At 33.8% G+C, this 27213-nt stretch overlaps 1 protein-coding gene across 1 annotated transcript in view; it reads left to right on the top strand.

Annotated features, from left to right (window-relative positions):
* LOC117238941 (protein tipE) overlaps positions 1-26907 on the top strand; it is a 33796-nt gene extending 6889 nt beyond the window's left edge. The window contains exons 3-6 of the mRNA XM_033504143.1: positions 7982-8269; positions 9265-9458; positions 13453-13772; positions 26225-26907. Coding sequence (XP_033360034.1) covers positions 7982-8269; positions 9265-9458; positions 13453-13772; positions 26225-26288 — 866 coding nt within the window. The 3' untranslated portion in view covers positions 26289-26907. The remainder of the gene's footprint in view (positions 1-7981; positions 8270-9264; positions 9459-13452; positions 13773-26224) is intronic.
* The last annotated feature ends 306 nt before the right edge of the window (positions 26908-27213 follow it).

Genomic DNA, 27213 nt, shown 5'->3' with positions numbered 1-27213 from the left:
AGTTCAAGGGAAAATGTAACATAAAGAATGCAATAATATATTTAAAGGGTAATAGATTTTCTGCGACTCCTCATAAAATATGTAACCTTCTATTGACACATGTCAAATTCGTGATATTTCTGTTCACCAGTATCGATTGTAACTTCATTAATCCTTTATGAAACGTTTAACCAACGATTGTTTGATTAATAGACAACATCAATCGATGAATTAATTAACGAAATCAACAACGTAGAACGTTCCTTAAAACCTTCAATGGAAGCAGCATCGATTGTAACTTCCTACAACAATTCTACAAAAACAAGCCTGCAGAGTTCGCAATTAATTTCCAAATAATCCAATCTACAGTGTTCTAATTGGAAACAGAACATCTCTTAATCAATCAGTTAGGTACGTCTTTTAAATTTAGCTTTTATGAACTCTGTCTTTCAACGTCTATTTAAAGTGTTCATGTTCAATTTACCAAGCGAGAAGCTTTCTAAAAAAGAGATTTACAATAAATCTGTATGATAAATATTAAATTGTCTAATAAGTGCTGCATTATTTAATTCTATCATCCTTTGCAAATTAATTAACTATCTTAGTCAGTCTATCACGTCAAAACTTAGCCTTTAGCCCTTTTATTAAAAAGTTGTATGCGTAATTTCAAATTCTTTACATTATTTAATGACTACTCGCGAGAAAGATTTCCTAAATATTGAAACGATTGATATTCCAATATGATGATCTCAATTATTTTGCAAATTTCAATGAAATCTGATGTAATAGATCTCAACTGTGTTTTCCAGTCAAATAGTTGAATCAGATATTATTTATTTTGTAAATAAAAAAAGAATGTTTCACTTACGAAATATTACAATGAATATTCTATCCTGGATATTTTATATATCGCTGCATATTGTTTTTAAAATTCTTAGATCTTAAATTTTTTATAAGTTGCATAAAAATCTGCGGTCTAATACATAGTTATCAATTCAAACATAACGGATACTAGAAAATTAGAACTAGTACTTCTCTAGAAGATACAATTTATTCAAGTCGTCATTTTGTCCTATAGCCTTTTTTCGGGAAGTTCCCCATCCATATTCATAAATAAATATTTCAAGGTGACGTTGAAAATGTTGGTATACGTGTAATATTTTGTTCTATTCGTAGGAAAGACGGGATATGCGTGAAAGGAACTGCGGAATGTATAAATCGATTCGTCCTAATTCACGAAATAGGGTCACCATCGGAATATACGATTTGCATGAATGATTGAGAAAACTATTTCCAGCCAAGTCGAATAACGAGAGCTGTTTTGATAGACAGTCTTTCGACGGTTTGCACGACGAATTTAATATTGCATATCAGATCACGGAGCGGAGGCAATGACATTTAATTTAATATTCAAATGGGACAGTTCAGATTCGCGGCCGAGAGACCTTTGCCTTCTGTTCATTATTTAAGAAAAGTAAAAATATGCGCATACATGGTATGACATCTTCCGAAAGGGCGTCGTGGTGTTCGAATTATACTTGTTTCATTGACACGATGATTTTTCGTCGGCTTGCATTATACTTGTAGAAGCAACAACACATTCCTGTGAACAGAACTCATTTTGTCTCATTTTATGAGAATTAAAATATAAAATGGGACAGTTTTTATTTTATTCAAAATTTTATTATCGATTATATCTGTTTCTTGATATTTATCGAAGTATCTAATTTTCAGTACTCAAAATTTTTCACTGCAAATAAATTTCCATAATTTCTGTCCATTTGAAGAATAATTCAGAGATTCAATGAATTTACTTACTATACTAGATTTTTTCAACATATTTTCCCACATTTTTCCGATGGCGCAGTGTCTACACATGCCATTGGAAGGTATCATGAATAAACGTGAATCTCCTGTAATAGTTAAATAGTACGCAACCAAATCTCCCGAAACAATTGATTCATGCGAATATGTACATATTTGGAACGTAAAAACCAGCAGAGATATACTGTAATATTTCCCGAGAACTCCTCTCATGTTTTTCGAGAAACAAAAAAATCTCATAAAGTTGAACTTTCTTTCTTCTCTCCCATAAAAATGTACAGATATAGAATATAAAATAGGTATCTCCAGAAATATAACATTTCCTCTACGATAACTATTTATGCATATTGACAAATGGTTATCGTAGCGCTATTTATGCAACGAGATATTTATCGATAGTTCTGCTGAAGAACGATTACTCATTTCGATTGCGAACGTTTGATATCTCGTACACCACATTTAGATATTACTTTCATAACCATTTACAAACTCGTGTCGCTTTAATATGCCTTTATACCCATCATGGTAACTTATTGATTTACATCGTTACACCGCCTACCTGATTTTAAAAAAAGAACAAATAATAACGAAGAGTATACATATATATTAAAAAAAAAGAAGAATTCACCGGATGAGAGTTTCATGTAAATATGTTTTATACAATAATAAATGATCGTGAAATGGGAACTATCGATAAATTACGATCGCATGTCGTATGGTAATGAGGAACAATAACGACGAGCATTAATATTATTTAAGTAGAGTAAGGGAGAACGTAAAAAGGTATCGACGTTTTTCGCGACCCCATATAAATTCGACCACCTCGAAGACCTAGTTTCCATCGATATTTCCGGCAGACATTGTGGTGTTGATTTTCATGGAAACAAGATTTAAACAGAAGGGTTAAAACGAGAGGCAGGAAGGGTTGATAGGATGGGGTAGCTTTCTGAACTGTGAAACGCTTGTAGCGGTTGTCATTGGACGGTCAGTTGCACGTTCAACGTCAATCAATTTCTCGAATACGATAAAAAACCATGCAAGGTGATAGTGACAATCATAATTCTTCTAGACAATATTTTTGTAACTATACGTATCGATTTTGGCAGTTATAAACGAGGAGTTATATTTGTGATTAGTTGTCAGGCGAAAATCGTTGATTTTCCGTACAGGGAAATTCGTTTTGTCACGAAAGAATAGGAATGTTCCAATAACATGAAAGTTTCGACGTTTCTGTAAATAATTCGTTGGATATTTACGAACAATGCTACCGATGGCCATTGGAAACGCACAACTGTCTTGACGCTTTTAATATTTTATCGTTGTAGAATATACGATCAATTGTTGCTATATTATACCACTCACCTAACACAAGGTTTAGGGAAACATTAGTTCTTACCTATCTGATAATTTTTGAATACGATACAGTTAGTCTTTGGATAAATATATACGTGAAATTTGTTGAAAATGTTAATAAACCTCGGCTAGTGATAGTAACATTACGATTACAATAGTAATAGATAGTAACATAAGAATTAAAATATGACAATACCTAAAAAATAATCAGTAAATTCTATTTTAATTGAATTTCTAATCGGTCTATCGAATACATTCGTCTTAGGAAATATCAATAATATATTGCTTAAAGAAAAACAAAAGAAGCCTGATAACATTAGTCTGGAGAATTTTCTAAACCAAATACGAGTAGGTACTTTTTTAAATATTTATATATTAAAAAATACACATTCTGTTTCTACAATAGAAACTAAATTACGTAATCTGTGAAATGACTACTATTAAAGGAAAAATTTTTTGTTTTCCCTGCAGCTATACATAATCCATATAATTCATATGTCACATAACGTGTGTACACACATATGCATGAAGAAGCAAACGTCGAAGCATTCGATCGTTGGAGAATACCATCCGCCTACGGCCGCTGGCATTCGACAGAAGACCTAAAGTGTAAGCGGAAGGGTGACGAAAGAGGGAATACACAAAGTGTAGGCATAGGGGCGGACACATGTTCGGATTGCTCAAGACCGACTTGAATGCTGTGAATACAAAGACACCAGTTGCGTCGATCTTAGCCTCGTCTCCGTCTAGTACCTCTTTAGCGGCGTTATTACGCCGATATATCGATAACGTCGTCGTTTACCAAAGTTCTAGGTGACTCGGCGCGTCCAATCTGTTACCTCATTTCTTGTCGCGATCGTTTGCATCGATATCCACGGCGGACTCCATCCTTGCTTAATTCTGCAGCGGTACGTTTAGACGTTAATTGGAGGGCGACCAGGAAAGCCTGTACTCACTTCACTCAAAAGAACGAAATCTCTCCCCTCGGCGGTTGTTCGTTTTCGACGCGACGCCGTTGAGGGGCTGAAAGAAAGGCATTTGAAGAATTATTACAAATATTATTATAATGTCTACCCAATCGTAATTCTGTTTTTCAAGATTCTTACACAATATAATTTATTAAAACTATTAGCGAATTAATGAGTTGTATGTTGTAGGTTATAGACTTTCGTTGCTCATAGTTCTTACAGTCTTACAATTTTATAGTTTTATGTTAAATAGAAAAATCAGTTATAATTCGTATATTTGAAATATTCCTAATTTTAATATCAAATTTGTTACAGTTATGCAATAGAATCATTTTTGGGATTAGTAATTTTTTATTTATGTTTTATAAAATTTTTCTGACAACATTAGTTGAATTACGTAAGAAGCCTTAGCTGTTGCGTTTCAATTAACAGAAGAGAAAAATTATAGGAGGGTGGGTTAAGGATTCCAGAATAGGATTCTTTAAATTGTTCTTGTAATCCCATTTGTCCTTTTCTATAATTCTTAGTAATATTCTTATTTTCTGTAAACAATAATAATAAGTATAGAACAAATTTTTTAATTTTATTAAATAACTACAAAACGAAAAAACGCGATTTTTAAATTTGGAAATCGAATGGAAGTCGGTTATGATATATTTATAAAAGAAATACTGCCTAAAATCGTGATTAAAATGATGCTCTCCTTTGTGTGTGAAATAATTTAATTCAATTGCGAAATGTGAAATATAACTCTATATAATAATAAATATAAATATAACTATAGATTAAAGTTTTCGATTCTTTATTGCGTTAAACAAATTTACTTAAGTTCAGATTTCATGTATTGCATGTAGTCTAAATATACATACATACACCAAATGCAACTTTCAGTTGTCGCAAGATTGGCGATATTTATATATGAATGTGTCTCGTTTCTCTGGAATATGTCATCATGTTGGTTACTGTTGGTATTTGATATTCTATTAATTGTCGTGGTTTCCATCCTCTCTCTGTAGATGTTTTCAATGTATTTTCAGACTTCTCGTAGATTTCTACTAGTTATGTTCGTGTTATATGAACTTTGACTGCATTATATAATCTGCTTTTTTGTATTATCTCTGGTATAAATTTTATGTAGTTATAAATGTATCTGTACATATATGCAAATCCCTTGAATGCACATTTCTCAGAAGCATTTATCTTAATTTATCATGAAAATTGCTGAAACGAATCCATGTTTCAAACAAAACAATTTCCATTTAAAATTTACGACTATTTGAAATTTAAATTAAAATGAAATTATAACTAAAAATTTAAATTATTTCCTGTATAAAACTTAATTATTATTACACTTTGCTATATTCTTTGGTATTTTAATATTTGAATATTTCATTCTAATTTTCTATAGAACACATAATTTCACTGATTGATTAAATGTCACTTCAGAGGAACTTAATTCTCAAAATATTTGTCACTTAGTGATAACATTGTTCATTCAACACAAATACTTCATATGCAATTGAACAAGTGTCAGCGACAAGTACTGCTAAGATTATTACGCGTAGCTGATGTGTCGTAATAGGATTTCAGCGAGAACACGAACTCGGTGGCAAATTTGTGCAGGGAAGAAAATGCACGAAGTTAAATTATATTCATCCCTATACGACAACAGCCTTGCAACTGCGGTTAATTAACAATACGAATTACCACCGACGTTGTTGCGGCTCCATGTTGTTACAATTAAAATTTCTGCATGACGCAACCTCGCAAATAACTTTGCATCGTTATATTCCACAAACGACCGGACTATTTAATTGTGATAACTTGAAAATTCGTTTGATATTCCAATTACAACTTAGTCCTATTGTATACAGAATCTAAAAATATTGCATTGAATTTTTATTTATTGCATTGAATTTTATTTACAGTAAAATTATTTTACAAAATAAGCTTTTAATTATATTTTACTAATCAAAACTTGTCAACAGTCAATAACTAAAATCCACGATTTACATTCCTCGCATCTGTTTCGAACTGAAACTCGTCTTAAAAGAATTAAAATTGTAACAACGTGCTTTTTAAGTTGGAATCTCCGGACGTTGGGCGTTATCCAAAAGTGTGACCCGGTATGTCAACTACATCATTGCTGAAGCTTTTCTCTCCGAAAGTTTCGAGGAGGAAGACGAGGTCAGGGCAAGGATTTCGTAACCTGCCTCAGGGACTAAGTTGAGAACTTTACTACAATTTTCTTGTACTCGAGAATCTCGAGGAAGTCACCGTGCATTTTTCCTCCCTGGTCAACTTCGCCTGTTTCCACCTTGTCTATTGATTCTCCTTCATACGATTGATACGAAACTTGATCAGTTTTTGAGATAATGATGCCATGTGTGTCTTTCAACTATCATTGTCTTCGTTTATTTCTTGGTATATCTTCGTATGACACTATGCACGTCGAAAAATTGTGTATGTTCCATTACTTATCCAATGCTTTTATCTAAGAATATCTAAATTCTAAAAGTAGTTTGCTGTTTTTGTTTTTCTCATAAATGAAAAGTGTTTCCTTGGTATTTGAGTTTCAATTTGCTGGTGCTAGATATTAGTATCTTTAAATTAATGTTTTGATTGATACAAATTTTTAAACTAAGTATTAAAGTAATAACTTGTACTTAGTAACTTATAGTATATTATATGTTATATACATATAATAATATAATATAAAATATATTTATATTTATATTTATAATATATATTATATATATACATATAATGTAGTAACTTGTACTTTCCTTTTTATTTTAATTATGTTATTACGTAATACCAATTTATAGCTAGATCGAGGTATTCAAACTTCCAGTTTCTCAGAATAAATATAATTTACGTATATCTATATTCAATAGTACCAAATATGTAACTAAATTTTGTGCTACATAGAGCCTTTCGTAATTAAATGTAATAAATCTGCATAGTTATCTTCAATATTTTAATTTATACAATAAATTCATACGTTCAAACGATATAGATTAATATACAGATCTATCAAACCAGCTAGAATTATCAAAATCCTCCAAAACGAAAGTAACAGCAAACTACACACAATACTACGATTCATATATACTTACCCAGTTCTCAAATATTTATTACCTCAAAAATGAACACTTCCTCAAGTTTTTCGATTCACATGTTAAATTCTTCGGCCTTCGATTCCACTTACTCCACGGATACACATAAGTTGCATCAATCAGAGATCTAAGGTTTTTACATCCCGGTATTACAGAATTTTTCGAATCGTTACTTCTGGGTGTGAGCCATCTTCTCGAGTAAGATACGTTTCACAGTATTACAGTTAGTTTCAGACGAAACAAATGCTTCCTTCCGAAACAAATTTTTCTGAGAAATAAAAACGTTATCAATTACGACTTCAATACTACAAATTAACGATATTATGAATAGAATTTTTATTCACTTGAACAAGTTATTTTTTTTTTAGAAGTCCTACTATGCTCCAAACTTTGAGGCAGGAGTACGGTATTTTATTTTCTTATTTTTTATTTATTTATTTATTTTTTTATTTTTTACAATCATATAGATTTAAAATTCCCATAAATGCGTAAACATCTGCGGTACATCAATAGCCCCTTAATGATGATAACTGCAACACTGATTAAACCTCAAAAATCTTCCTTAAGAATACGGCTCACACCCAGAAGCCTCGATTCTAAAACTTCTAAGTTGCATCGAATTACTTTTTCGGCGTGCACCACTCTTTGCTGTTAAAATAGTTCGTTTCTTCGTGTCTGGCCCCCGTAAAATTCGTGTCTTCAATCGATGAAAGTCCATGAACGATCCGTTGAGTCCAGGTACGAGCAACTGCTCATGGACATCCTGTAGAGAGGGTTGCACCAAAGAGCTGTACGATTGCACGCAAATACGTGTTAACTACAAGCTACCGACTAATACGTCCGAGGATAGCGATGGACAGGGTGAGGGAGGCGGGGCGGTAGGAGGTGTCGAGGACGACGAAGACAGCACGATGATGGGAAAACCGCGTTACGAACGCTCCCTGAGGGAGTACGATTATATCGAGGACCTCGACGACGACTTCGCCGAAGACGACGAAGCAGGACTGCCGAAACCCTTTCCTACAGGTACAGGGCAACGTACTGTGCCGTTTTCATCTACATATTTATTATTAATGTGATGTGGATGATCTAATTTAACACTAAAATATACGAGTGATAATTCTGACATGATCAGTTTAATAGTAATATTGGAAGGGGGGAAATTTCATATATCACGAAGGTAATAGGAAAATGTACCGTACGGTAGAAGCGTGATTCAATGCGTTGAATGTTTAAAACGCGATTACAAGAGAGTTTCATTAGTTTCTATAATAAAATGGAACGATAAACGTAGAAGGAAGTTTGGTCTATCATTTTCCTCAGTTTATTTCAACCTGTCGACATAAGGGACTGCTATATGAGAACATCTTAACGCAGTATTCAGTTTCGTGATTAGAAAGAAATTGCTGAAAATCTATTTCATGTATATTAGAAGGGAATTTTATATCGCTCTAAATGCCAATATGGCTTTTAAGATTGTATATGGTAATCTTTATATGGCAATACATCTTCATAAAAATGATCGAAATTTAACTTCTGTATCTGGAACTTCTGTAACTTTAACTGTATCTGGATTAACGTAGATATATATTTTTAATACACCAAATCACCGAACAGATGTATTTCAAAATACGTATATACACGGTACAAAACCAACTTACAAAAACATACTTAAGAGTAATAAAACAATTCCGCACGACAGTAGAAATTCGACCTACTTCCTAAATGTCAGAAATGATCCATCCCGCGGAGGAGTGTCACGAAAGACCGCGGAAAATAAAGGGTCAAGTACTGTAACCATGAAAACCTAACAACCATCGTGCAACACGTTCCACTAACGAAATAGCAAAATTCATTATCGTTTGAACCTACAAACTCTCGAATTCTCGAACGTCAATGACCATATTGTCGCTAGAGAAACACTTTCTACTAACAATGTCCACTTTCACCCTCTCATTGATGGAAATGTCTGTCGACGGTCGGACGAGACGACTAGGATGATAACGAGGCGAAGTTCGCAGGGCTCATGGGCAACGACTCCGAGTGGTACTTCACCGGGGCCAAGCTGTTCCCCAACGTAAAAGGCTGTGGATACCCTCCAATGCTGAATTGCAGTATTTTCTACCGGCAGTACGCCAACATAGGGCAGAACTTTAGCTGTTACTACTCGAAAGTGGATCCCGGGATAGTCATCAGCGAACTCGACATGTGGCAGGTCTTTCTATGATTTTCTATTATTCTATGTGTGTATACAGGCCATGGCAATATGGTACAACTAGATTGAAGATTATTCTATGTGTATACAAAAATAAATCGAAAATTTGAAATACAACTTTTTCATTTGGGTATTCAGGTTTGTAGGAAAATTGAGTTGGAAGATTTATCAAGTATGAGATATATGTAAATTTGAATAATTCCTGAAATGATACAAGTGGGTACGTGTAAATAACTTAAAAATGTAGAATAAAATTTCTAAAAATTTGAATTTAAATATATTTAACTAATAATTTATCCTATACAGGCGCAGTTGATACCTTTTTGTCAGTGCTATGATTTTATTCTTCATTTGTTATTTTATTTTCGCGAATATAGTAACCTATTATCGATTGTGCACCTGTCTCCAATTGAAAATTAGTCGAATTTATATGTACTCGACAAGTACTCGACTTTTCTTTTGAAAATAAAGTTTCAAATGAAAAATTATTCTAGATCTTTGACTTAATTTTGCATGTGAAATAACCTTCTGTCCAGTTGTATCATACGTGTTGCCATATCCTATATACAGCCTACGACATAAGATTGTGGATTCGATACCTGCGAAAATCAGTTCTTTACATGTATCTTTTATCTATGTAAAACGTTTCATAAAAAAAATTAATTCCCGCAGAGAGATAATATATGTATGATCTTATATTATAGACTGCATGTACGTATTTACTTCAAATTTGTCTCGTACTATGCAAAACACTAATCTGGGCGAAACATTGTTGCACTTACGTATGCAACGTATCTGGTTTCTATGCATATAATTCAGTTGATTTTGTATTCTACGTTTGTTATGTGCTACACCTCAGGAATTTTTCTATCGTTTAAGTTTATTGTTCTGTGTAAAAAAGAAATGGATATTATTATTGATTCACATTTATGTGCATCTGTCCAATTGGTATAGATAGTAATAATTCTTCCTGAATCTTGATCTTATTTAGATATGCAGGAAAAAGGATATTTATATATGATATGGATATTACAGAGAACATGAATATAACGATATTGAGATAACAAGAGAAATGCTAACACAAATTTAAACTACAAATCGAAAGTCATATTCAAATATTGGAGTGAGCAACAAAACCTTGATATAAATTAAATTAATTATAAAATATGTCGGCAACGTTAAAATGAAGTGAGAAGTATAGCAAGTATCATAGAATCTGTCGCTCATGATCAGACATTTTACCGTTCATCTTGTTCATGTTACCTGATATCCTTCGAACCTGCAATATATTTATTTGTATCTGCATGAAGAAAATTCAAGAATATTTATTATAACTAACAAAAAATTAAATATTTGTTTTTTAATTATCGAGCAGCTTACAAAAGCAGAGTCAAGTACGTCAAGTACAATCGTAACCTATAAAAAGATCAAAAATTATATTTAAAAAATTCATTATAAATAATACAAACAAGAGAATCGAATCAATTTCCCAAAACGAAAAATGTGATAATACTGTTTACTATGTCAAGAGTTCGACATCAAATTCCACGCTAATCATTGAGAAGTGAATTCAATATCCATTTCATCGCGATGTAAGACTGAGCAGAAGAACAAATGGTACTGAAAAATCAGCTTCACGATATTATTTACCATATGAATCATTCGACAGTAAGTATCACGTTGATTGTCGAAACGTGAACTGTTGATGCTCGTTCCAGACAGGATTGCAAATAGAGGAATTGGTCTTTACGAACTGAATCAATATTACGATAATCGAAAGGGATAAGAATCGTATCTCGTCGCAGTGACGTGTCGTTTGCTTCGAGGTGTAACCCGGTTACCGCGTTCTAGACGTCGCCGATTTACACCCGGTGCTTGTACGTACAAGTCACGCGACAGTAGTCTTTATGTGTGTGACTTTCGTGCGAGTTTACCGTAGACAGGAACGTCGGACCGTGAATCGATACTGCAGGTGCTTATTGAGGGCATAGTGCATTATGCAGCGAACAACGTCTCCCCAGTAAATGGTTAAATACGTAACGACGCTCATTATTAACGGAGATCGGTATCTGTTTTAATTTGGACACAAAGACACGGAGCCGCGAGCTAGAGTAATTGATGCCGATTGCATTGGTTGCATCAATGGGGAGAAAGAGTTACGAAGAAGAAAGGCGATTGTGCGCGTTTAAATTTCCCTCTTCACTTATTATCAGGAAAGACAAAATTAAAAAGTACCTGGACGAACAAAAAGAATGTAATTGTGTAATGGAATTTTATCTACGAGAGAGCGTAAAATGGTTTGTCTCAACGATCCGTTGATTATGAGATACTTTTAGTGAACAGTTCGTGAGTATCAAATTGGATTTTTGGAATATTTGAAAAGTAGAATGTAGAAATAAAGCATTCTTATGAAACACAATAAATTGCTGAGTTTGCAGTATAAGAGGATAATACGAGAATGAATACAGTTATTCACAAACGGATTATAGAAGGAACAAAACAAATTCATTTAATTTATTATTTTATATATTAAATCGCAATAGTCATCGATCCGCCTGAAAGAAATTGGGCTTCGATATTAGTACTTGAATAAAATGTTTTACCCATGATTATTCAAATAATACATCGTTTTATTCGGCTACAAGTTACTTTGAAATAATTACATGAAAAAATTAGCCAAAACAGAAAACTGTGTGAAAATGATTTATTTGATCTCAACACAGAATTTTATTATAAATAATTAAAATGAAATAATATAAAATAAAATAAAATAAAATGAAAATAATAAAATAGTCAATAATAAAGTCAAAAAGATACATTATTCGAAATTATTATTTTTCACTTTTATCTCAAATAAAAGTTTCCATAAATCTGGAAATATTCCGCATACTTTACTTAATTCGCGTAAATTACTGGTGGCGCGTCGATGGAAAATTCCGAAAGAGGATTTAAAAAGAAACAAGCGTCGCGAGTTGGAAAGAGCGATCCAACGGTATCTCGGCGTGGAAAACGATATTCCGGCGCGAGGCACAGTAAAATTCCGTTACGTTTACGGAAACGTAGCCGCCTGTACGGTGACGAACAATGCATTTCAAGCGGGCTGAATACCCGGCCCGACGACAAAGACGGAAACCATCGTACTCGATGAAACTCGTGCCGCGCTGTCCGGAAGAAAAGAAAATTTCTCGCTCGTCCGCTCTTCAGCTGCGGTAGAATTGAATCCACATGAGCGAGAAAGGATGAAAATGGGCAAGAAGGGAGACCGAGAGAGATAGAACGAACGCCCTGACGCTTATAAAGCGACGATAACATCGTGGATTTACCGGTGGAAAAGCTTGCCACTCCTACCACGCTACGTGTGTCAATTTCGTAAATTAACGGCGCCCTCGAGATGCGTTCAGACATTGGATCGTTTGACGCCACCGAGGAAATTTATTGGATGAAAATGTAAAGACGCGAATTTTGGTATCGGACGGAGATAAAATGTGTTCTTGATGAAATAGTTTTTTATTAGCTGTTTTCTCTTAATACAGGTCTTAGAGGACATTTTATGGACACGTGTCTATGTATCGATAGTAAGATCGAGATTTTGGAGGAAATTTTACATTTGGATATTTTAGATCTTTCTTTTATTGATTACTAAGTAGGAAATTACTACTCCATAGTTATTATTCTTCTTTGAGTTTTAGATCATTTCTTTACATTATAGTTGCTTGGCTCACACTTTTCTATATCTCCCAAGAAATTGAATGAAAATTTCTTATAATTTAAAAGATACTTGTTCCGTAATACTTTATATTTATTCCGACAAGTTGAGACAACTGCTTTCATCAAACTGAAACATTCCATTCGATAAATTCTTCGCATAAATCCTTTCCACTAAACTCCCCTAACCAGTTCAGTGCGTACGAGCTATTCTTTGATATGCCGCACGAAAGCGGAAGTGGACGTTGAACCATCCAGTGAGGTTGCTCGCGTGACGTATTCCCCGCAGGTTTACATGAATTTGGTGTACGCGATGGCGATTCCGATACCGTCTTTCATAATCTCGGTGATATACCTCACCATCGCCTACTTCAAGATCTACAACGAAGAGGAGGTGGTCCTCGTGGGCGGCGAGGAGGGCGAGGACGGCGGAGAGGGTGAAGGAAGTAACGCGACACCTTTACCACTGACGAGCGGCGCTCTTACGCCCGGTAGCGAGGCTTTCAGGGAAGACCTAGCAAGCTTCGGGCATCAGCTGAAAGTCGCCATGGCCGACGACATCAGCAGAGAAAGCCTGGATGAGATACCTAACACATACTACACTCATGGGTAAGCGTGAAGATCTGTAAGATCTAAAAGGTCATTTGTTTCTGCGTTTTCCATTTTCGTTCTTGCGTGCCTTACAATCTTGTAGAGAGCAAAACTGTTAGTTGCAATTGGTCGAGGAGAAGTGGGAAGTAGGTTAGAAGTTTCATGCTTGAACTAAGCTAGATATCTCGAGATTTTATGGACGTGGAGTTGCTTGTGGCGTTGAGAATGTTTCGGCTTGTTTGGTGTAAGTTCAGTTGTTGAGTGTACTTCTGAGAGAATGTTTTGGAATTTCGGTGGTGTTGGAACTGGGTTTGTTAAAAGTGTGTGTTAATTCGGATTTCGTAGTTCTAACGAAAGTAGTCGCAGTACTAAACAGGTACGAAAATGCTCTTATATTTAATTCTTTCAGGACCAAGCGCTCCTGAACTCTGAGAAAGTAGTATTGTCGATATGCAATATCGAACTTTATTAAATGTGGAAGCTTTATTAAATATGGAGGGACGTAATATTGGATGTTTGTTGTATCATGATTAATCTCTAAAGATTAATTCGACAGGAAGTAAACATTTCGAATGTTCGATTTAGGGAGAAAGAATTTATCGATAGGTCAAATAGGTCAATCGCTTCGAGTAGCCTGCCAAACGAAAAATTGGGGTTCGAATCCCATTTCAGCAATCTGACTGACTGGTTCTTTTCTCTATCCAATTTATCGAGACTCTATGTATATAAATCTATGGTATCACCACTTTCCGTTGACGGAAGCTATTTGGAAAATTGGAAAATCTGAACGAGCAAACAACAGACAACTCCAAAAGTTTATTAGTTAATTGAATCATATTCGAAATTAATACTTACAATATAGAAGGAAACATAATTTCTGTATAATGCTGTTAAAAGTGTTAAAAACTGTTAAAATGCTACTACTGAATTAATCGCTAGTTAAAAATCTGACACGTGTGTATATACAAATTTTATTCTCCAATCTCTACTACATACAAATTTCAAAATATTAAAAACATTTCTACTTAATCAAACGTTTACACAGAATTTTTATCGTTAGCAAAATAAAATACTCGTATCGACTAACAATAATTTCTAAATTTCAAACCCCAAAATCATCATAAATCTCCATTGAATGTAACATTCCTATAATTTTCTTGAAAAATGCATCTCAAAGGGTTAGTTTCGGACACGGCGAGATTAGCATACGTCTTTCGAAAACAGCTCCGAGAATTTATGATACCGCGTAACAAGAGTCATATTTTACTGGTTACATATCAAAGATCATGTATTTCTGTTGTTACGACTAATAGCGTAATAAACCACAGGTAATGGTCAGGATTCAGTCGAGCCAAAACAAACGTCGTTAATGGGACACTTGGGTGGTTTTAAGCGCCTTGGTAGTTAGAGTACCACGTTACTTGGATCATAGGGCTTCTGGTCAATCTAGCAACACTCAGCCGCGTAGGGTTTAAAGAAATCGTTAATTCTAACTATGTAATCGTGTTAAAGCAATTTTCCCACGATTTACTCGTTGAAAGTAAAGGAAGAAAAAATATATCAACGAAGTTGTATATTGTGACAGAACGTGATCTTGGACGTTTATAAACATTTTACGAAAGAAGTAGATGATGTTGAGGGACAAATAGCAATATTCGAATTGTAATTACGTAATACGTAACTGTGTAAAACTCGAAAAAGGAATGTAAGCCGAAATTCTTTGGGTATTTTCTTCGTTACGTATGCTTCGGTAAAAATTTAAATGCAGATTTTGTTAAGTGACGTTTGTATTTATTCACGTATGAGAATATAACAAAAGATTTGAAGAATTCAATACAGTAGAATGTTAGTGCAATTATATCGATTGTTATTTGCACTAATCTGTATGAGGACCCTAAAATGGGTTAGGTTTTAGGATTTTATAGGATAAAATTCTTTGACAAAGTTTATCACCAATAAAATCGTTATAATTATTCATAAATGACATATAGAGAATTAACCTTTGCTTTTTTTCGATAAACATTATAACTGTGAAATCTTCGGAGAAAAAAGAAGATATATAGATCATCATTGGATCTTTATCATGCTCAAACGAAATTTTGGCATCCTTGTGGAAATTCCATTGCATCTTTCTCAAAACTCTTAAAATATAATATTGCTGACAGGTTCTCTCCAACATATTACGAATATCTTCATCACCTTTGAAACCTTCAGAAAGAAAGAAAAGTACATATACTTATATGTACCATCATTCTATCTTCACCACGTCTGAAAAATCCTTCAACATCTGCATTGGAATTTCAATACACTCTCTCGTAACAGTTTAAACATTACACCGCTATCAGAACCTTTCCTGAACACACGAACACATATCCATCAACATCACAAAAGACTGCACGATACTACAGCAGCGTCAATCTCTTTTTCATCCCTTAAAAACTTCGAACACCCTCGGTTTTCCGTTTTAACTCGCACTTTCTCGCGAATCCATAAATGGAAGAACTCGTTTCCTCGCGTATCCTACGGAGTATCGATCCGATCGGCGTAAAACTACGGAGAGATTCCTTCGCGAGGACAAAAAGCTTAGCCCAGAGTGCACGGCCATCGAATGGGAAGAACGGAGTGATCGTCGTTGGAAAACGGTTATCGAGCGGCCTTTGTGCGCGGGAACAGGCATAAAATACGCTCGAGATAAACGGTGCTCGCGGATCGTAGGTATATAAATATCCATGGCACACGGTCAGCAAGCTCGACAAAGCGTCGATATCGGATGATTACACGGTCAATTTCGCCGGTGGCCCGCGACAAACCGAAGATATCCGATCACTCGGCTGCGCAAACACTGCGGCCTGCGCATCGAATACGATTAGCCATCGTTGAATCGGATCTATGGCCTCGAGATTTCCGAACGATGCTCGCCTGACTTAACCCTAAACGCAGTTTAACCCTTTGTACGAAGATCTTTAACGTTGTCGCATGTTTGTCGCGGGAAATCTGAACTATCAGGATTCGTGCCATGAGATAGAGAGAGCGTTTCGGTGGGAGTGAAATTTGTTTTGATGCGTGGAAATTCCGTTTTCGTTGCTATCTTCGGTGGTCGGGTGAAATGTCAAAGAATATATTAGCCATCTGCGATTCTACTTCGAACTGAACTTGACATTCTTGTATCGTTCGACTTCTTTCAGATTTCATATATAAAGCGTACTGTTCAGCAAACAGAATTAAAAATTTTGAGCAGTTCTTGGGAAAGTAGTTTATTAATTATGAAGTATTTGAAATGAATGATTGAATTGATTCTAAAGCCGTAAGAGATTACTCCTTCGAAGTAAATAAGAGTCATAGTGTTGTCAACATATTTAAGAAAATAACCATAAATGTCTGTGAATTCACTTATTCAGTAGCCTTCTTCCGTATTCTATCTTTATTGGCGAAAAGAATAAAAGAAACAATCTTCACATTATCAATGTCGCTGTAATGGTGCCAATAAACTACAAAGGATTTAAAGGATTTACGTGAATGAAATTCAGGTTAAGAATTCGATAGAATAAAATTACATTAGAACGTTTCTTCCAAAAAAGAAAGACGAGAAAATAACAAAAGAACGTGTAGAATGTAAAAAAAGAACGACATTATCGATCAAAATAATTATTCTCGCTTATGATTACCTTTTATTAACGCTCGTCCACAGAATAAAAAATTCAGGAGCAAAGATGCTTTAGAAGTAGTGTATTGAAGAGATTTCCCACCCTCCAAAACTATGACTCTTATAAAACCAGTTTCTATAAACTTACTTCCTCTTAAGAAAGAAGCTAGTTACCTATGAGAGTGATTATTTTGTATTTGTTCTTTTCTATCGTAAGAGAATAGAAGTTTCTTACTTACTTAATAATTCTGCGACTGAAATGTTCTAAAATTGTTTCTCTTATTTGTATAACATTGTTCGAAAGATAAAGCCACTCTATTTTCAAGTTTTTATTAGTTTGCTTTTCATGGTATAGCGGAGTGAATCTGAAGGTTTAAATCTTTGGCAATGAAGAAATCTTGTTAAAATACACTTACGTATGTATATCGTTTTATCTTCAAAGAGATCCATTTTTAATGCTCGTCTTTTCTTGTAAAAGTATAATTAAGACATAGTTAATCTATATGAAAAGTTATTATAAGTAGATCAAGAATGAAAAAAAGACTTTCCGGAATATGATCGTCTTTGTTGAGAAGAGGGACGATGAACTGAAGAGAATGCGAATTTAACGCAACCTCATTACCCGAAGCGAACGTTCAACTGTCTTTGCTTTTAGCAATACGAAAGCACGGTAATAGCGTTAACGTGGAAACTTGCGACGTTCCTCCCTGTTTGAACTCGCTTATTATATAATGTGTTTCCACGAAATTGTCCTGCATGTTCAATTGCAAAACTTGATGAACCATTTTCATTGCGTCACAAATATTTTTATTAATTTTTCGACTCTTTCTAACGCTTCATTTTCGCAATTTGTGAAACATATAAACTTCAAGAAGAAACAAGCCTGAAATACATGAAACATTTATTTTACAATTTCTCCGTACAATTTACTAATCGTTCGAAATTATAAGCGTTTCACTTTAGAAATATTTTCTATTAAATTATTTAATAGAATATCGATAAATATTAGACTATTTTCTATAAAAGCGTGAACCTTCACGATATTCTTTCCCGTTTAAAATACGCTCTCGTATACACACAAATAGAACAAAATCAATCTCCGCAATGTTCTGCTCGGCACACATACTTACGTTAGAAACGAATCAGAACCTATCACTTGAATCCGTAGTATAACTTTTCCTTTATCAACGTCAATTTTCTTCACTATCTCCCAAAAATCCCTAAAAAACATCAGTTATCGATAGAACAAAAGGAATAAATTCTTTTACAAGAAATCAAGCTCAGTTAGACAATTGATCGACTTTCTTGCTCCAGTTACTTCAATCAGTGTTCATATCACTGTAGATACGTTATAGTTGCATCGGCGATAGTGTTACAGAGATGAAAAACGTGGGTCCAACGTCAAAATAACCGTTGTAACGGTCGCAATATCAACAATTCGCGAGATAGAACGTAGAACAGAATTAAGTAGATAAATATGAACTGATGATAGATCTGACATATGTACACCAGTTTGAATCGCATCCTCTTATCGTGCAGAAATCCTTCATTTCTATGTCGAACAAGATTCATCTGGATTTTCTGTTAGTGTTGATCGTAATTTTAAAAACACATGCTTTGAAGTAAAGAGATATAAAAGCTTGTCGGATAATAAATTTTGGATTTATTTCTAAATAAACTGTGGATGTTTATATAAATTTATATTTTTACGAATGGAAGTATAGAAATCCGACGTAAATAAAGATTTGTTTCAGGGATATTTGAATTTTGACTGCAAAAAGTGAGATATTATCTTTCGCTGTGCGTTGAGCGCGTCTGAAATTAAAACTCCATCGTACGATCGTGAAAGACAATTTTCCTCCTTTATCGTTAGCATAAAATAAGTAATTGGTTTTTATGTAATTTATTTGTAGACACAATTATCATCGAATTACAGGTATTATCTTATGTAGGACGATTTTTATTCCTTCGATATCCGAATAAAACACAACTCTTTTCTCCGATAACTTTTTTTCTCCGTTCGTTACGTTGCATTAAGCAGAATTTAGCATCTTCACACAATAAAAACAAGTGAAAACACGGTCAAATGCTTATTTTTCTTTTCTGGATACTATTGTTCCAATTCCTTTATTTTTCGAACATATTTCTATTCTCGTAACGATAAAAAAATTGACGCACCCTTACGATTCCACCAAGATCGAAATACATTTTCAATGAAATTGCTTCGAGAATATGTGGTAATCTTTAATTAAATTATAAAAAATAGTCCTTGTAAAATTTATTCTTTCTACATAATAATTACGATACTTCCTATTTTCGCCTGGGAATCTTCATCTTTATCGAGTTTCTTCGCTGTCGATTGCAGTTTTCGAGTCGAGATCAGAAAACTAGGCGATTCTTTGCTTAATTTCGGTGTTGCCAACGAAATTATGAAAGTATAAAATTATGCTGTTCTCGTAGATAGCAGAAGTTCCAGTGAACGGGCAATAGGAAACTTTATTTTCCAGACTACCAGTCGCCGGAGTTTTTCCCGAGCTATGCTATAAATGGAAGGGTGCTTTGACTCGTCGAAAGAATTATACGAGAGCACTGAGGAGGTCGGAAATTATGATTTACTTTTTCGCTGTTCAATTATTGAGAGAAGTTGTGAAATTCGTAATAAAGATATCACGGAACTCTGTCGATTTCAATTAATTTAACTAACCTCTTTTTAGCGTAAATTAAACGTTTATCTGAGTTAAATAAAGGTTCTTACCCTCATGATAGCTACATTTCAAAAAAAATGTCTATCTACTCTTTATTCCGATATAAATATGTGAAAGTAGAAAAGTTAATAATTTGTAGATTTTAATTTTTTTGAAATATTGAACTAATAACTTTAGGATAGGATAATAAAGAATTAATAAAAAATAAAATTCTTATGAAAGGGAGGATTAGTTAAAAAATTGAGAGGCCGGAATATACATAAAATACTTATCGAATATTTACAGAAGTGAAATTTCGATATTATTTTCTATAATAATTAATTAAATCTTTCAATTCTTGTACATTACTAAGTTATTAATTTAAAATATACACGATTCAATGTATTGGATGTAATGAAATAATGCAAAATATTACATTTTGAAAATATCGATAGTAAAGAAACTATCGTAATAAAAATTGGAAATGCTTGAGAGCCTAGAGAATGTGATGTTATAAATACTGTTAATGACACACGTAGTCCCGTTTCCATATAGAATGTAGTTGAAAGGAGAGTAAGCGCCTTGTAGTCTACGGCGAAATCAATGGATTACTACACGACATTTCAAAATATGTGTTACATAAAAAAATTCACAATAGTTTCGTAGCTCATACTTTTGAAAAAAAGAAAGAATGTCAACAAATTTAGTTTTTATTTATTACATAAGATTATATTACACTTAATAAATTTTTTAGTTTACATATTTTTAGAATGATGGATTCTTCTATGTCAGAAACGAGGATTAATATAAAATTTTATGCAGATTTATAATTCTACTTTTGAAAACTATTATTTTTTTTTAAATCAAACCACTCTTTTGACAAGCTCTGTATTTTCGCGTGATCTCTAGAAGAGATCATATTCCATATTTCTCTATCGTATCGTACAACTACACAATGTATGAATGAACTTGAGCATTTATCTATTGATGGAATTAAACCAAAAATGTTATAGAAAACTGAAGCGCGCCAATTTATCATCCGATTTATTATTCGAAATAGAGAATATAAATTTCACCAGAGGCATTAAAATTTTGACAGTCAACGATATGCGATAAATTTCAAATAAAAAAAATAGAAGGATCATTTATTGATAATATTTATTGACCTTTTGAAAATTGAATTTTTCAGACACAGAAAGGAAATCAAACGATCTAATACAATGCAATATTTTATCGAGTTTACAGTCGCGATTGAACTTTTAATGGATAGAAAAGAGAAAAAAGAATCTCTTTCGGGTTCATTGTTAGCTCTCCTGTTTTATTGAGAAAAATGGAATTGTGGAGAAAGGAGCTCATCGAACAAAGCGAGAAGAGATAATAGCGTTGTTGGCTTGCCAAAACTGCTACTAAAGCTTTCTTCCTTAAGGATGCCTCACAGTTAAATAACTTGTCGCGTAAACTGTGTGAACGATTGAATTCAAATCGTTAAGTTTTATCCTTCTCGTATTTAGATACAATCAATCCTCACAAGTTCCTGAACATCGAAATATTCGTATTCAATAAGTTCTTATTTATTTTACCAGGAAATTATCAACATTGTTTATTGCGTTAAAAATTACAAGTAAATATTTATGGCTATTAATAATTTAGAGATAAAAGAGTTAAATAAATAAGAAAATAGACAACAAAATACTTGCGCTCTTTTACAATCTTCTCTCATTAATTTAAAATAACTTACAGTATTACAGTCACCTTTCCAAAATAAATGAAAAACGTTAACCAGCTTTATAAGAGAGGATACTTTCCTATCTTTTGATCTTCCAAGATATGTATATTTTATCTATATTGGATCGATATCTCACCTGAATTCACAGTGGAATTTCGATGATATTTACATTGCTTTTAATGGCTCGATACTGATTATGAACTTACGAAACCGATATGTAAGTACAACGAACAGATCTATCTGCTCGTCAAAGATTCGAATTGCTTTAATAGGAAATTCCCATCGGCTTTTCGGTGTCCCACGACGATTAGTTTACTTGCCGCAATATAATCAATTTCTCTTAGGGGGCGCGTATCAGAATTCGAAGCGCAACATGTAATTAGTTACAGTCGTGGTACCAGAATTAATTCCCAGCAGACTTATTCTTTGGAGGTGGTGAGGACATTAAATTTGTTAAAAATAATTGTGGATAAATTATAGCAAGTATATTACAGGTTGATAAATTGATTTTTTATATTAATATCTTAACGATAGACTAAGACTACTGAACTTAACACGAATTTAATCATATACTACGTGAAATTACACGAAGTCAAATATCAGTTTGTTCGAAGTTTGCGACAACCAGAAATATGATGAAGTACCATAAACGATGCTACTTGCTCGTGTATCTAAATATATATTCATGTGTTTATTTAATTAGCATAAATGTAAAACATCATCCAGACTAAGACAAAAATAACGATGAATACAGTTTATGAAATTAAATTAGGTCAATTGATCTCTCTAATTCCAGTTTCGTGAAATTAAGAAATACATACTTACATTTTGTTAAAGAAACAGAAAGAATAAAAGCTTTTATTTTCTTGCCCAAATGGATGAACTTTTATAAGACATAATCGTACAGAACGTTATCTCACATAGTTCTCATTGGTAATTAAAAGATTGATAGATTTACTCCTTGTCTAGATATACATTTATATATTTATGTATGCACATACATGCATACATATATGTATTTACATTTAGCGATACCTATAGTTCTCGCGTATCATCCCACAGTAATCGTAAAATGAAAGTAGTATAAAATATTACATTCAAAAAAATTAAAAATTCAAAGGATGAAAATTAGAAAGTTACATATTAAATATTCCAAATGGTACAAACATCTTTTTCAACCTAATTTCCTGGACAAATCACAAACAATTAATTCGTTTTAAATCTACAATGAAATGTGTACCGTGTACATACGTTTTTCCTATACGTAAATCAACCTCTATATGGGATGCGTGAGTAGCGTGAGTGAGGCCAGGCAAGGACGCAGACATCGATTCTGACCTAACCACCTCCATCCCAGCTTCTAGCCTAACTCCAACAACTCACCCCGTTTCCACTTTCAACCTGCTCTTACCCCTTCTCTGTCAGGTCAACTCTGAACCTTGCGACTTTGTTTTACTTGACTACTCGTCTACCTATTCGTGGTCACCTACTCCTGGAGACCAGACGAATAGTAACATTCTTCTATTAATATCCACTAAAGATCTTAATTAGGATTTTGAAATTTCGCAATTTACGATCTCTAATTTTCTTTCGTTTCTCGACCCCAAGATATCAGATGAAACATGAACGTTACGAGTGGAATACGATATTACTGTTAGGTTAACCTTTAAACTATGAAGGTGAATATTTCATGCTGTTTCGTTTCGTCGCCATTTCGACCGGGTTGAGTTTCTCGCAAGACAATAGATAGAAAACTTTTATCCTACCGTTTTAATCTCGGAATACAAGAAATAAAAATCACAACATACAATTAAGTCAGATATACTTATATTTCCAAAAAGCCATTTACAAGATACTTAATTTTATTTTGTGCGATTTCTCAGCACTGTTTCCGCTACCTCACATTATTTTAGAAGGATGGATCTCCTTTAGAAAATCAATTTACAATAATATAAAATTGCGAAAAATATTATAGTAAAATTTGAGTGTTTTGAGATAATTCAGCAATAACTTCTAAAAGCAAAGAGAATTCCATAATTGAAACGTGGAACGACCTATCAGAAGAATCGAACATCACGCTATTATCTTTCATTCTCCACTAACGTTCTAAGCTATGTACATTCTCAATGTCCATGATCAATAAAACACACATTTTAACATGAATTTAATACTAAATGAAATCACTCGTTAGCGTGACTCGATCGATAGGGCTGTCCGGGTTGAATGTTTGAATATATAGCCCCGATTCTGGCATCTTGCCTACACACGATCTTGCATTTACACTATTATCCCATTTCGAAGCTTTATTTTTATTCTCGTAACAGTACCTCCAATTGGCCGATTCGTTAACAGCCTCTGATTTCCGTTCGATTGACGTATCGAATTCGGTGTAACATTACTGCAGGAAATCGCATGCTGTTTCACGAAGTAATAATCGATAACCGCGTACAATTTCGAAGATTTTCAACGTCGAACAGCGTGTACACATTTTGATCAATAATACGGCACCACTTTGCGTTGGACTGGTTTCGAGCAGCAAGTAGAGCATGCGCCCGATAAACATTAAGGGATTTGCTGTCGTCTTCTCGTTCGAAACGATTAATCGTTCTACGTTCGCGCGATCGCTTTTTTCCTTTTATTTCTCCTCGGCACACTAGTTTTTATTCGCTTTCATTTCGCGCAAACGATCGGTGGAATTTATCCTGAGAATGTTGGGATAAATTGAGCGTTTATCGTTCCTTTATTAATTTCAAGATAGAACGTTAATTCACATTTTAAATGAAGAGATGTAGTTCTATAACAAGAGTCTTTAGTAATTAATGAAAATAGTATTAGATATCTAGAGCTTTCGAAGAAGAAATGGATTTTAAAATTTTATTATTTTAGTTATTTAGTTCCATTAGATAGACGTAGCAACGAAAAGGGAATTTTAGAATTTTGTAAGATAATTATATTATTTTAAATATATTACTTTACATATTCAAATAAATTACATAGAAGTTGTTCGAAATATCAAGTATTTTTAGAATTTAAATAAAAAGAGATTTAAAAATTTTATAAGATACGCTGTTTTAAATACATTATGGTTTTTTACATATTTAACTGAATTATATACAAATAATAAGAACTCTGAATTATCTTGGAAGGATAAAATTTAAATGTTGATGCATTATTCGTTATATTATATCTACATTATTAAAAAATTAAATAGGCACCTTATTGCGAATTTAAACAACATTTACTGTTTCCAACAGTTATTTTTGTAATATTTGCGAATTATTATCTAGTGAATTCTGTACCTTATTCATTTCCTTTCTTAGTAAATTTTAGAAACTAGGACAGAAAAGGATATTAAATTTTGAAATAAGATCGAGGAAAAACGATATTACTTCGAAAATGAATTTTATGCTATATCTTATGAACCATGCAAAGTTTCCTTGGTCCAGTCTCTGGTCTTTAAGGTTAGATTATGAGACCATTCATTTGCTTAACTGTTTAAGACCATCGGCAAACTTGGATTATCTTTCGATCGTTGTCGTTGACGAGCTTCTTGGTGGCATTAAAGATCTTCAAGAGCCTCTTGGGATATCAATGAAATCGATAATAAAATTATTTCGTAGCATGTGAGCGAAGCATTAAAATTACAATAGCGTCAGAAGTACGATTTTTAAGGGATTTTAAAAGATTTCTTTTTAAAATATGTACATATTATTTCGTAGCGTCAAATACCAATAAAAAATGAAAACTAAATAAAATCTACGTTATGGAAAATTTTGTTCGTTAATCTAAATCATAACTTAAAAAAGAAAATTTAAAAATCCCAACTTTACACACAAATCCTTCGTTTTAAGAATGACGCTCCATCTTCGTTAAAATGTGTACATGTGTGTGTCTGCGAAGGATGGGTGAATGTGCGAATCTAAAAGGGAGAGTGCGAAAATTATGTACCTGAGGTGAGAAAATTAATCACCATAGGTCTTCCATTAACTTTTTCTTTCTTAAACAGGACAAGGTAATCAATTTACTATCATTAATTCGCTATCCGCTATAGTTGGGTCATTCAGAGTTCAAACGCAAATAATGGAGATTTGGTATCGATTATTATAAACTTTTCCACTTTGTGTATAGATGTGAGTAGATGTACGTAGATGTGTGCACAAGTGTAGGTGCGATACTTATAAATTTTTGCCAATACTGAAAATTCAAGCGCCTTATCTTTAGAATAGCTTTTTCTTGTTTCAAAAAAAGATTAAGAACCAATTTTCATCACTCGAGACTGCCAAGTGGAAAAATGGTAAATTTACGTATCAACTGTGACTGTCCCAACTTTACTAAATTATCATCTGACGCTTGATTTTCTTACAGTCTGCACTGTATACATTTACAACGTTAACCAACGCTGATACACCTGTTTCAGAAACTTGAGCAAGACGATGACGACGAGTATCTCAACTCCCCCTGGGCCGACGGCAGCAGTCTGAAGCGACACTTTCAAGGTCTGAACAACATCTCCTGGAAACCGCACTAAGCGGGAACCCAAGAATGGGACCTAGAAGAAACGAGAGAAAAAGCGAAAGAAAAAGAATTTTTTCTTCTACGTAGCTTGTTCAAGTTACCGACCGCAAATATAGCCAATATTCTCTCACCGACTATCAAAGATGAAGAACGAAAATTTTATGAAATATGTAATAGAGAAAAAAGACCGCAATGGCGACCGTATCTTCAGGTATTTCCACGGATTGAACCAGTGGTGTACGATGCTCAACGTAAGAGTTTTCGAAAGGAACGGGCGTTCAATTGCGTCCAATTAAATACAAAATAAAAAAATAAAAGAAAGAAAATAAAAATAGGATATTCGTCGGCGTTCTCTCCTCAAAGCGAAGAAACGGAAAAAAAGAATGTAATTGATATAGGGTTTGATCCAGAGTGTCGTTCAAGATGAAAGACAAAGGAAAGATAGAAAGAGAGTGTTTTAATAATATGCCACAACGCTATCGCATGATACTGTCCCACACTGTGTACGCGCTAATTATTATCCAATAGAGATATAACGATATTTTGTGACAGACTTTTTTCTACTCGACAACCGCCCGGCATCACGAGAAACGCATGCAAAGAACGTGACCTCTCGGTTCTTGCTGATCGATTAATCCGTTGGTGGCTCGCGTTTTTAGCCCGGCACCGAGGTCGAACGATCGGCTGCTTGGCGAGGATCCAGCGAGGAAACATTACATTCGGATTCGTTGCCGATATTCCGAGCATCTCTGGGGTCTCGTCGTATCGTAAAGGGTACTTCCGAAACATTATAGAAGAACTTCCAGGATAAATTCCCGGCACTACTCGATCGCCATTGAGGGAAGATCGATGCAAATGAACCATCGACTTGGAAACCATTCCATATCTAAA

Source organism: Bombus vosnesenskii, unplaced genomic scaffold (genome assembly GCF_011952255.1).
Source record: "Bombus vosnesenskii isolate JDL3184/JDL3185 unplaced genomic scaffold, Bvos_JDL3184-5_v1.1 scf7180000013788, whole genome shotgun sequence".
Taxonomy (NCBI): domain Eukaryota; kingdom Metazoa; phylum Arthropoda; class Insecta; order Hymenoptera; family Apidae; genus Bombus; species Bombus vosnesenskii.
Note: the sequence above shows the minus strand (reverse complement) of the source record. Positions and strands in the feature narration are given on the sequence as shown.